The sequence below is a fragment of the Cinclus cinclus genome, chromosome 2 (genome assembly GCF_963662255.1).
Source record: "Cinclus cinclus chromosome 2, bCinCin1.1, whole genome shotgun sequence".
Classification (NCBI taxonomy): Eukaryota; Metazoa; Chordata; class Aves; order Passeriformes; family Cinclidae; genus Cinclus; species Cinclus cinclus.
In genome coordinates this window covers 20,482,908-20,496,749 of record NC_085047.1, presented here as the reverse complement: position 1 = coordinate 20,496,749, position 13,842 = coordinate 20,482,908, and the positions used below count along the sequence as shown (strand labels likewise).

The 13,842-nt window shown below is 38.8% G+C and overlaps 2 protein-coding genes across 2 annotated transcripts in view; one reads left to right on the top strand and one right to left on the bottom strand.

Annotated features, from left to right (window-relative positions):
* The window catches only part of CMSS1 (cms1 ribosomal small subunit homolog), a 226,152-nt gene that overhangs the window by 139,170 nt on the left and 73,140 nt on the right, over positions 1-13,842 (bottom strand). The gene's annotated exons all lie outside the window — the stretch shown is intronic.
* The window catches only part of FILIP1L (filamin A interacting protein 1 like), a 61,559-nt gene continuing 54,554 nt past the window's right edge, over positions 6,838-13,842 (top strand). The window contains exons 1-2 of the mRNA XM_062512313.1: positions 6,838-7,107; positions 9,258-9,431. Coding sequence (XP_062368297.1) covers positions 6,838-7,107; positions 9,258-9,431 — 444 coding nt within the window. The remainder of the gene's footprint in view (positions 7,108-9,257; positions 9,432-13,842) is intronic.

The following is a 13,842-nucleotide window of genomic DNA, read 5'->3' as shown; positions in this document are numbered from 1 at the left end:
CTCCTCAACTTTCTGAACCCATGAAAATATTATTTTCATTATTATTCCTCCAAAGATTATTCCTCCAAAGTTGCCACTCTGCAGCAGCACATTTAAGCTACAGTGCACCTGCAACTTCAGAGTCCTTCTCCCACTGTAATGAAACCCTTGGCTTCACACTGTAGCCTCATGGCAGGGGTAGCACCTTACTGAGAAAACAAATCACCTCAAGCATGTCCACTGTGTCTCACCTACTTGCTACAGGAGCTGTACACTTCTAATGTGATAAATATACTGTCATCTTCCAAGACTACCATCAACTTGGCAAAATGCTGGACCACAAACTAGGAGAGCTGAATTCCTGCGGAGGAGAGAAAAGAAGGGTTTAGCAGAAGTTGTTTCAAATTATTACCAGAGAGAACAAAAAAAAAAATCAGTCCATGTCTCAAAGTACTGATTTCTGAGCTGGAAGCTTTGTGGAACCCAGGCCTTCATTTCAAATTTCAAAAGAGATACTCAGTTTTGCCAAAGAAATGTTGTATGATGCATCAAGTATCATCACAAAGAGGTCTATTACCCAACCATTTGAAGAATCCTATTTAAAACAGAATCTGGCATCTCTGAACAGGATTATACCTTCCTAACCATATATTCCTAATATGAAAATTCCAAATTTGTTCAAGGTGAGCATCTTATGCTTTCATGCTGCACACCATGAATGTGTGGGCTTTAAACTGACAAATGTGTGGGCTTTAAACTGACAAATACGTGGGCAAACACCACTTAAGGCTTAGTAGGAGATGGGCTGAGATCAGTTAATCTACAGAATGAGTTTAACGAGCTCAAGGCTGCAAAACCAAGAACTAGTCATAGAGCAAAGATTATTTTCTCTACTTTTCTCCTGGCATAAAATCCAACGGGGGGGGGGGGGGAAGGGGAGACGTGTGTGTGTTTAGCTGTATCTATACTTATATCATCTATCTATACCTATACCTATATCTATCTATATCTATACCTATACCATCTATGTCTATACCTCTGTAGTTTGAGACATTACAAGAATGAAGACTGGATCACAAATCCACACACCAATAATGAAATGACAGACAAGTGATAGAGATATATCCTCCAAAAGAACGTGGTCAAAACTGCCCACACAGTCAGCCTTCTAAAGATGACTGTAAGCCTGCACATATGCAAAATGGACCTGGGAAGATCTTAGCTCCCACACTCACAACATATCCTACAAAACACTACAGGATCAGGAGGAGGAGGCAGCAGATAGTGGAAATTTCACAGTACCTTTACTGCGAGCAGAGTACCATGACAAAGCCAACATGGTTCAAAAAGCATCATGCTGTCTCAAAAGAGGCTCCCTGTAGCCAAGGGATGAGCAATCTGGCTTGTGGTCAGATGAACATAAACCACAACCAGCACAAAAATGACATCCAGTTCTCACCCATGCACTTTTCCTGCCTGGGAGTGTTCACATCCTTGGCTGAATCCAGACTTTCTTCCCATTCGAGGTACTGCTGTTCTTGCAGGATCCCCAAGGGTTTCAAAGACCAAAATTTGACAAGATGCTGTGAGTGGGGAAACAGGCTGCTAAATTATTTTCTTTCTGCTGATTGACTTCCTGCAACTCTGCTTGCCAACAGATGCATCAGGATACACAGGTAAGCACTCTTGCATCAGTCTTCCCAGAAAAATGGCTTAATCTTGCCATTTCCCTGCCAGGATGGAAACACTTATCCCACATTCCCTGAGTGAAGAACCTGCTAAGTAAGGATTGTTTTCTTCGGAAGTGGGGCAAATCTACCACAAAGCAACATATTTCCACTTAGGGGAAGAATAAAAGTCCTAAGCACATTCTGTCAGAAGGCACCAGTTCCAGGAAAGGCTCAGTGATGCTGTGAAATGGCCATATCTTGGGATTCTAATTATTAAAAAGACTTTTTCATGTTCTACACCAGTTTAGTAGTGCATTTGCTGGTCTAAAGGTTACACCAGGACTGCAAAAGAAGAACAAGAGACACCTTCGTGGGACCCCTTTTCTTCTTGCCACCAATCCACACTTATAGTGATGGGCAGAGGATTGCAGACCTCTTTCCAAAGACAGCATGTGCCTTGCACTCTCCCCTTACATTGGTATGCCAAGCAATCAGATCTCAACTCCTTTTCAAAGTCAGTCTGTTGGTAGGAGTGCTATCTATTTCAGCAAATCAAAAACACTGCCCTTTAAGGGGTGCAAAAAACCAGAGCAATACAATTCCTTGCTTAGTCACAGATTTTTGGAGGAAGCAGCAAGTTCTTAACAATTCAGGGTCCTTACCCTGGGATTAATGGAATACATAGTCCTATGAGGGATTCTGTTAGCTCATAAATCAATCACTGACTAAAAAGGGAAACACTAAAGGTGAAAATAAATGCCAAAATATCTCTTAAGACTCTAAGATGAAGCCATCTCTGAAGGATCAATCTGTCCCACAGAAGTGCAGGGATTTTGGAACCACCTGCTCATTCACTGCTGCCAAAGAGACAAATGCAGTTTAATCTCCTTCAGAATATGATAGAGAGGGTGGAGACCAAGTTAATGTCATAGAAACATTTAGTCCTTTATTCACCTGGCTCTTAGGGAAAGTATTATTTCAACACTTCAGATTGCTTGTTCATCACCAAGAAAAGAAAATACCTCCTTTATATGCAGAAGGATAGCATTCAGTTCACAGATGAGCAAGGTCTTCAAAAAAACAGAACAGAAAATAAACTGTAAAAAGAACAAGAACATGAACACTAAGAATAGATGCAAACTTTGCTGGGTCTCTAACTTGCAATTATTTGATTTACCAGAATGTTTCAGTGTAACCTAATCTCATTCCTCTTAGAATCAGGATCCAGCCTACCAAACTGCACAAATCTGATGAGCTTGGGAACCATTACATTGTCACTTCAAGCAAGATACCAGTGCAAAATTTTCTGTAGAACAGCCACCTCATAATGTGAAGGAAAGCACAATAGGACAGAACACAGGTCTTGTGTTATTCCATTAGCACAATTACAGAAAATTCATCTCTGTTAGGTACCCACAGCATAGTGGTCTGTCATTTCAAGACATGTGACTTCATGATCTGGATGACCCTTTTCAGTCTTCTTTTAATTTTGATGCAAGCAATGGTACATAATGCATCATATGAGAATGCTGGCAAGTATCCTCGCTCCTTCTGGTTACATATCTACAATCCTTCTTGTTTAGTAAGTGAGCCAAAACAGCTGAAAGATCACAAGTGCAAGGCACAGACACACAATTCATTTTTAGCAATTGTTGTTTACTGTTTTCTAAGGCATCTTACACTGTCATTCTTCCTGATGGCACAGAGAAAAAGGGCTTAAATTAACTTCTATACAAAAGTTTGCCACAATTCACAAGAGTCAGCTTTCGAGGAGAAATCCCAGAGCCTCTGTGAATTACAAACTGTTACAAGAAGAAACACTTTTTTGTACCTCTTTTCTGCAAGACAACTTTCTTGTACACAGATGCCATCATTATAGAATGTTAGTGTTGGTTGAGACAGATATGCAAAAAGGCAAATTTTACGCTCATTAGTCTAATCTCGAGAACCTGGGCTCAGTGTTTTGGATGTCAAGAACAACATGGTAAATTTTACAGGTCTATTAAAATTTTTACCTTGTGGAAAAAAAGCCAACAAAATATAACATTGCTCTTCATCAACCCTTCAAGAACAAGGAAAGAGTTGCTCAAAACAAAAAATAACCCAATGTACCAAAACACACTGGTGAAAAATTTTTAGCTATGCTACTTCTATCTTAAATGTCTCACTATGGTCATTCCAGGGTCTAACATTGCAGAAAACCAGCACCCTTTGGAACAGAATGGGAGCTTTTTCTTTCGTGCCATGGTGCAAGGGTATGAGTAGCTAATGTTCCGCCCAAAATATCAGGTGTGTTTTGAAGGTGAATCCCTTAGGTGGTGGCACATCTAAGGAATCTGACAATTTAAAGGTGGTGAGGAGTTTCAGGGTTGGTGGATGGGATGTTTGGTTTTGTCTATTTCTGACGTTCCATACTTTCCTTGCTACACCTGCAGTTAAAGGTACATTTTAATTTTTAAATTGCTCTTCTGTTACTCATACCTTCTTCCTCTGACAACCACATTAGCCCTAACAGCCTTCTGTAGACAGACAACAATATAAATAATAATGACTATCAGTGTACAGGTAGTAAGAAAGTTTAAATAAATCAACTGAGAAAGAATATGTTAATAAAGCAGGCTACTAATTCCAGAGTGCTTGTGACTCTTGTCAGCTATATTCAAGTACCATTAAAAAAGTGCTTGAAGTATACCTAGTATTTCACTTCAACCTCTAATAACTCAGATTAATTCCTTAATTGGAAAAATATCTGCATATGCAGATTCAATAATACATACTGGCATTCAGGAATGTCAGAACAAAATACAGGTAAACTGTATGTACGAACTCTCACCAAGGAAAGGAAAAACTCCATCCTGGGAGATTGAAAAGATGCCATTCTCCATAGGAGCACAGCCTGTCTGTCAGCTGGCCTTGCCAGGGACTAAGTGCCTTTTGCAATGCAATAATGACTGATCTACTTGATTAGGAAGTATGCATGACAAACCTAAAAGGGAGTCACAGTTAACTGAGCAGCTGTGAAAACTGGGTGGCATGTTGCCTTGAAGCCAACAGCATACATACAGTGCAAGAGAAAATGCAGGGGAGGATGTCCTTGGACTGTTTATCCGAGTTCAGGATTTCCAGGTGCACTCAGTTCCAAAAGCCTGAAAAGGTAAGAAGCTCTTCCTCATACACTGGTTTCCCTTTCCTTTCATAAGATATACCATATTGACATTTGTTGTGAAGAAGTTTGATAGTAGCTTGATGTCTAGTTTATACCACTGCTGCAACTTGCATGCATGAAGGGGAATTTTTGGACTATTTATGCATTTCATAGTGTCCTGCACTTGTGGTGCCAAAGTCCACAGACAGCCTCAGACATTCAAGTTACTTGATTTAGCTCACAACTCCTGCATTTGAACTTAAAAGCATAAGCCTTTAACTGCACACAAAAGCCAAGCAGGCATCCAGCATCGTACACTCAAAGGAAACCAACAGCCTTCTTACCAAGTAATAATAATCTGTAAGCAAGGGGTAAAAGGGGAGTATCCTAATAAATACACCACAGCGAATAAAGAGAATCTGCATTTGACTGAAAGGCCAGGATGAACACTAAATAAAACTAATCCTAACCAGCTAACATTGCTGCCAGCCTGCTATGAACAACTCTTGGTTTCCTACATACACTGTAATAAGCTCCCATCCTAACCTGACACTATTGATGTTTCATAAAACAGTTTCCAGTGCACACTGCCATGCCAATCTGACACATCTTAGTTTTCTGAGACCTGGAGAAACAAGATTTTCTTATTAATGAGTGCTTCAAATCAGACTAGAAGAGACTTCAACATTATAGAAAATGTCACTTTCTTATTTTGTAATGTTTTTTATCAATTCACCCCACTCTCAGTCATCATCCATTATAAACCAAAAGATACTTCTGCCTCCTCCGTTCTTGCAGAAAAAAACAACAAAAGGAAGTGTTCCTAGCATTCATTTGGAAGTTACCACAGTTAAGGAGTGCAGTCACAGAGTTGAAGATTTAGAGTCAGAATCCGGAAGGGAAGGGAGCAGGGGAGGAATTTTATCAGCCAGAATTGAGGCAAAAAAGCAGCCAAGAAATCATCTAGTACCTATCATAGACCATATCGATTTTCTGGGCGTTCCAGCAATTAGCTTGGCAGTTTAATAAGAAAAATTGTGCTGTATTTGGAACATGTTGAATTTCACCTTTGAACCACACAATCAGGTTATTGTTTGGTAGACGGCATCTGTGACCACAATATTCCAGCAGAGGTGGACTATAATCCATTCATTCCTTAATCTGAGTGGTGATAACCAAACACAAGTGCCTGAGGTTAATCAATATTTACACAGTGTTAGTCATTTATCTGAAAGGCATTAGAGTATGTTCCCTTAACAGTGGCACTTCAAAGGGGCCTAGTTAAGATAAGTCTTCCTTTCACCAGGTACTAACACCTCTAGAGTGCTGGATACAAGCACTAGAGAAGTTTGCAAGGTTTTATCCTGCATGGTTTTAAGAGTGGAAAAGTCATGATCTGCAAGGTAATTTGGTTTTGGTGGTGGTGGTGGTGGTGTTAGGGAGGGAGCATTTACAGTGCTGCTCACTTTTTGCAGTCTGGATTCATTTGTTAGTCCCTACATTTTGCCAAATATGGATAATGCAGCCTGCATAGCTTATAGTAGTAGAGGACTGCTTTTGTGCTCTCTCTTGGAAAGACAAAGGAAAACAGAACACAGTGTGGGCTGGGTAACTATTAAAGTGGAACAGAAAGATCTTCCTCGTGAAAAGCTTCTGAACCTGAATTTGCCGCATCATAGAAAGTATTTACCTGAAAGGTGAGGTAGGCCTTGCAACAGAATAGGAAACATGGTTTGCAGTAATGCACCCAGTGCTGCTTCTAAAGATGACATCTTTGAAGTATCAAGGAGGGAATTGTATACAATGGCATAAGACCAGTAAAGACTCACTTCACTACGGACATCCAGGATCACAGCCCAGTACTGTTGGTGTACATAAGGCTGTCAGCTTTTGTCAAATGACAGACAGCCTTGTGCAGACAGGAGAATTACCATTCTGGAGGGAATAACACCCACCATCAATTACAGTAATAGTTTTATAGTCTCTGTTACCTAAAACAATTATTTTTCTCCCCAGTTTCCTTCAGCTTCAGAGATATAAACCATGCATTCCAGAAGTAACAGCACCGAAAGCCCAACCAGACCAAAGCTGAGCCAGCCAAGGGCGAAAGACCACCACAAAGAAGCGGTTGGTTACAGTGGGAAAGGAAACACACAAACACAGCAGAAAGAGAAGGATGATGTAGCCCAAGCCAGTACCATCCTGAGAAGTCCAAAGGCAGAGAAAAAACAAAAAAGTTCTGTCAAGAAAAGGGAGGATCTCTCTCATGATGACTTACTATTTCTTCTCAGTGTCCTCGAGGGTGAATTACAGGTAATGTATTATCCTACTTTATATTCCGAATTAAAAGACACTCCACCCTCCACCCCCATTCCCCCTTACACCACAAACACATGCTGCTTTTACATTAAGTAAACACCTTACACAGTCTGATACAGAACAAATATGAACTGCAGCATACAAAACACCCCAACATTATAGCTATTATAGCTATCAGACAGGAAATATGATCTTTATATCACAAGTAACTCTCAAAGCAGACAGCTCATAAAACTTTCAAGTTGTGCTGCCCCATTCTAAGTATATTGAATACAAAGTATTTGTCATTGTATGGCTGATATAGAGAACATATCACAGATCTTTAAGATATTTTACTTATGTCTTATCCTCCCACTCCTATGAAGTCAAGAGCTTTACTGCCTATGAAACAGTATGTGCCACTTCACAAAAACTAACTCATTTAACAGTATTTCTAAAACTTTTTGCTATAAAAATCAAATTAGCCATTTTATTTCCCATAATAAAAAGCAAAAGTGTTACATGCCACTTAGTCCACAAATTACTGGATTTTAAGAGTGAGCATTTTTCTACCTAGAAAAGAAACCATCTGTCAAGTGGTAAATGATGCCTAACCTGGTCAAATGTAATTTCAGGAAGCGGGAACCGGATTTCCAGTGAGCAGGGAAAATATTTCTGTGGCAGGCTTATTGCACAGAAGTGGCTTTAAAACTACTCACAGGCAGAGAAAAAAGTAAGCTGGCCAAAGTGGCCTAAATCGGTGTAGAACACGGTGTCAGAGTTTATTACTCAGACAGTACCTGGGTAGTTCTATTCTTAACATATGTGTGTATGTTTATATAATAATATAGACATGCTTAACAGAACACACATGTGATATGAATATTTAATAGCTGCACCAATCTTTGAGGGTAGATCCAAGGCAAACTTCTACAGATTGTTTCATTATGCAAACAGAACAATTTCCAGGTTTGGAAAGCATTTCTCTTCTGCCCACTTGGCCTTTCTTAATTTAGGTTAAAGTTCAGATGTCACACATTTTTATATATTTATTTACATTATACACACACTCTTCATTACACAGTGGATCACATGAATATAAAAATATAAATATACACACACACTTCAAATAAGGTTTAAAGCTGGAAAAGGGAAATGAGAATCTGGAAAACAATGAGCCTGACATGAACATTTAAAATCACATCTGAAATTTAAAAGGAAGCAGCACTACAAATGAAAAAGAAGTCATCTTTTATCCCTTATTTTCAACCTCATGTAATGCCAAGTCAAATCACTGAAGACAGTTGTCAGTCAAACCATAACTAAGTTCCTAATTTAGATGTCATTCCTTCTGAAATTCCAGAAGATTCAAGGTGTACAAAGATCACTCTTCTATTTTTTTCTGCAATGCTAAGGATTAGAAATAGACTATTTAATATTTTAACACATTTGTTTAGACAGTCATAAATGGGGATACAGAAGTCTTCCAGCCAAAAGGAGTCAGACTAAAAGTGTTGCCCTCCCCTGGTATATCCTTCTCTTTGATTTCCTTCCTTCCTACTCTATCCTTCTAGGATTAGGACATATTTGTTTTTAACTGAGATAATTGCAGACAATGGATGTTTGAGATAGTTCATGTAGTTTGCATCACTGCAATGGAGGCAGGGGGCAACCTTCACCACCAGAGGATGTGGAGTGGGGAAAATAATCTGAGAGGGACCCATCTGTAGTGGGTTTTAACTACAGAAGCCATCTACGCCCAAAATAAACAGAATGACTTTCAGGATTCAAGAAACATCCCACCATACTGCACTAACAATTCAATTTCTAATACCATAAGCCAAACTTTGCCTTGAAACCCTGTCTTATGAATGCTACACACTGATCCAGAAACAGCAAAATGATCTAATCATTAAATAAGTACTTAAGCTTTGATGAAGGGTCTGAAGATCTTGGAGTTTATATTGAACTAATAAAATACAAAGAACCAATACTTCCCTCATGCTTTTCAACCGTCTTCACATTACTGTTTTGGAGCACTTTACAATCTCAGTGTTATTTTAGAAGTTTTTCAATTTTCTGAAAATCAAAAGTAGAGAGCTAACCTGTAAATGCATATATATATACAGTTTAACAAGATAAAGCCTTACTTTGTGTTTCTGCAGGCTCAAGATGAAGTCATAGGAGTACTTAAGGCTGAAAAAATTGACTTAGCTTTGCTTGAAGCACAGTATGGCTTTGTTACTCCGAAGAAGGTATTACAGGCACTCCAGCGAGATGCTATTCAAACAAAGACTGAGCAATGGCAAGAAGATATCTATGAAAAGCCTATAGGAGAGGTAAGAACAAGTAATTGATATTTAACCATAGTTGCCACCAAATTCAACAGAAAATCTCTCACCCACTGCTGGGGAAGGAGACAAATGAGCTCTAAATCTGGAATGGAACGTGAGTTTAAATGGGAGCAGAACAAAGCCTAGGGTCCAGCTGGGAGGGACCTGAATCTAATGATCCTCACTTCCACTGCAGACTGGGAGCTTTACACATCGACATGATTTTGTCTCATTCAAACAATCTTTTTTTTTCTTCCCTCTTTCTATTATCTACATTCCCAGCCCATACAAGCAGAAGTCTTGCCAGTCCCCACTTATCTCATGGAAGCCCATCTATCAGTGGCTGCAGGTGCCCATCCAGCAGCAATGACACAGCTCTGCACAACCCTGCTCCCATTAATTTGGGAGCAGTCAAAAGGATACCTGCTTGGTCTGCAGAGTTACTATAATGAGCTGGCATTAGAAACTTCATCCAGGCAGAAATCTACTATTCTGACATCATACCTAAGTAACTTTTAGTTTAATTACACTGCAGCAGCAGCTACCATACTTTCTGAGCAATGTTCTCTGACTAATTTCTGCCCTGCCATGCAAATCACTGGATATTAAAACACCTTCATATCAGATTGTGATTTTTTTATCCCAGGTACTTGTTTCCAATTCAGATAAATGTTTTTTAACATACTGCTCAGTATAGATAAACATCACAAAATAAAAGCAGAAATTATGAATAAAATTCTCTTACCAAGTGTTTTCCAAGTTTTTTGAACAGAAATGTACCTAAGGACACAGAGATCATTCCAGACAAAGTTACGTCAGGCAAAAGGTCAAGTCTCATTTCAGAAACTCAAAGGTTAAAATCTCTGAATATAATCCAAAACAGATAAAGTTAATCCCTGAAGCTTAATTTATTTTAGACTACTGTGATATTATGTCACAGAAACTTTGAGCACAAATGGAAATTATTTGAGGAGAAGTCCAAAACAGTTTGAAAACATAAGCTCCGTCTGTTACTTCATGTAAGTTTATACACACTTTTTTCTTCTTACACTTAAGGGAAGAAAAATAATTTCTAGCAATGCTGGATTTGGCAATTTCAAAGGGCAAAGGTAAACATCCTGAGAGCAATTGAAAGGGTAGAAGGACCACTGCCACTTCTTGGTCTTGGTAAACCAAAGGATGCTGTAATAGGTAGGCATTCCACAATTTCAGTTTCAAAATCCCCTTAAGTCAGAAATCTGCTTTGTTGGCCTTTTTTTTGGTTTTGGGGGGGGGGGGGGGGGAATGGAGATTCTCTTTTTTCTGTACCTTTAAAACACATCTAAAGACTAGATGAGAGATGGAACCAGCCACAAAGTCCAGGAACAGCATTTAAATTCCCCCCTTTGCTACTAGGACAATGTACCTTTGTATCTGCATGTGCATCTCACCCTTCGGAGTTTTGCCTGGTAGTTCTGAACACAGAGAATCTTCCCAAAACTCAAGTCAAATTACAATTAATTTCAGAATGCAACTTTAAGATTTCCAGTCATTTACCATTCTCTCACAATTCTCTTACCTATTCTAAACATAAATTTCTTGGCAAATTTGATTAATAATGTAGTGGGAAAATTTGGTGACTGGATAGCTTGACTCATTGGGAACAGGATTCATAGGTGAAGAAATGCAACAAATTAGAAAGCAGTATTAATACATCTTCCTCTGCAAAACCTATGAGAAGTGTGACAGATCAAAACCATTTTTTCTTTGGCCATGAGAAGATACTAATTTTATTTTTTTTGAAAACAGGTTTTTTCAATCAAACTTGCTCTACAGCTGTTTTTTTCTGCAACCTAAAAAATGTCAGAGAAGATTACTGTTAGCATTCACATTTGAGGGCCATAAAAGAAAATAAACTTTTATTTTGGTTTTGTTTCTGACTCAAAAGCCTGGAAAGGTTTTCCATTTCTGTGTGATTTACAAATTTAGGAGTAGTCAATTTATGTGAAAAAAATCTCTTTTCAGATCAATTGTCACTTGTCTTGAATAGACAATGAAGAGTATTCAACATTTAAGTAAATGCAAAATAATAATATAAGAATAATTTCTCCTGATTAAAAAATAAACAATCTTTTTTTAAAGGAATCAAAAAAATCAGATGGCGACATAGGGAAATGGAGATAAAGACAAAGACACTGCAGAATTTGTGGTCTCCTCTCCTCTCCCTCTCCTCTCCCTCTCCTCTCTTCTCCATCAGAAAGCAGATTCTGGTTTCTAACTCTCCCAGTAATACAGCCAAAGTTTAAAAAAAAATCATGTGCCTCACTGTTCAAAATAGGATGAACTTCCTACCATTTTGAGAGTTCCTCTAAAAGATGTGAAATGAGAGGAAAGCCTGCATTTTGCATCCATCAAGGATAATTAAAAATTGGATCAACTTTTGAAATCCCATTGCCAATCACCTTGGGGAAAAATGCACCCTCATCAGTATTTTAACAAAGTCTGACTGTGTCCTCACAACATCTGGTAAGTGTTGGTCAAAACTTCCCAAGGACCACAGCTGTAGGGCACCAATAAGTCAGTCACAGGAAGACACTGAACAACAGCGCTGACAAGGTGGCATTCAGGAGAAGACCACCAGCGTATCTGGGTGGAAATTTGGCTCGGCTAAGGTTAGAAAAGGCAAGGGAAGAAGTGCTCCTATAATCTCTGGTAATCCTAAACTCAGGATTATACATTTATAAACAATGACTGAGAGGATATTATTATCAGGAATAATATTACACTGAATTTAGAATAAAAAAAGTAACTACCCTGATCTTCTTCTAGCATGTCACCAAACAGAAAACAATCTAAAAACAGAAAGATGAAGAGTTCAGTTCTGATGTAATGGATATCAGATACACCATCCTAATTTGACTTCAGTCAAGAGTTAGTGGCAAAATGTAGTTAAACTGTTAAATTCATATGAATTTTTAGCTTGCTTAACTATTCACAGTTATGTAAGGCTATGCCTCTGATTTTCCATTGTATTTTACAGCATGTTCAAATATTAATTCTAACAAAATGCCCATATGGTTAGCAAGAACAAAACAACAAATCACTTAATTAAGATTTTATCACTTAAATTTTCAACAGACCTCATTTATACTGCTGCTTATTAATGCTCTATGTTTTTTAGCTAAGAACTATGTAGGCTGAATAAACTTGTGTCAATGCATATAAATGGATATTTCTGTATGGGCAGATCTAGCATTTGGCCAGAGCAATCTGAAGAATCTGGGGTTGTTGGAGACACTTCTGTGTGAGGATCTCACACCAGCAGGGGTTCACATGACTTCTCTCTCTACTCTGCTAGATGTGGGAGTCAGACAGAAGAACTCACAGTGAAAATGCAGGAGTCAAATCTGCTCTCCAGGGAGGTGTCCTTATCTTGCAGAGGGACACAGCATTTTCTCAACAAACCACACAAAAGTGCAGCAACCCAATCCCAGGCTCAGCTCTGTGTGGTCAGGCAGTGAGAGAATGGTGTGCACAGGGATACACAGGTGTCAACAAGGCCAAATGCCCATTCCCATTACTTTTGTCACATGTAGGTCTCAAGTGTGTGCATTAACTGTGATGTAGGATTGCTGTCTCTCCAGTTCTCTCCTTTATGACCTACTTGTACCAGGAAACAGTCCCTGCACTTCTTCCCTTCCCTCCCGAGCTCACACTCTCCACCTTCTTCCCAGCCACAACAGCCAAATGCTCATAGTAGAAATGATGTGACAGAATGCTTAAAAGAAACAGAAATGCATCTTCTGGTCCCAACAATAGGAGAAAACTGCAACATGCAAACCACTTTAATACAGCACCTTATTTACTTTTCTCTTACTCTTTCAAGTGAGCAGGTCTCCCCAAGACACTATTCTTTCCCATTTAAAAATTCTTTGTTCCAACTCCCTGCCTTGAATATATACTTCACCTATCCCGAATACCATCTTGTAATCCAAACTGTTGTAATCTCAACAATGACAAATATGCTACTGTGAAGTACGGAGAGCTGCAAAACAAAACCCTGGAATTAACAACTTTTATTTTTGCATATATGCCACTTAGATTACTGCTTGAATTAACATCTTGTAGCCATTCAACAAGTACTCTAGAGCAAACAAAACATACAGAACATATAAAACCCTCCTGGCAGGCTTTTCCTTTACACCAAACAGTGCAAGAAGCAGGACTATTTTATACCTGGTTAATGTTGCCTGGCTGATGAATAACCCTCATCTCAATCAAGCATTTACATGTTTGGAAACAGGATTATCTAATTTATGATCAGCTTGTAGCCAGAAATGTCAGTGCTTTCTTATGACAGCAATTTACATATCCCCTCAGATTTTTACATATACCTTCAAAGTGGGGGTCCAATCCACAAAAATGCCATTACTTTCTT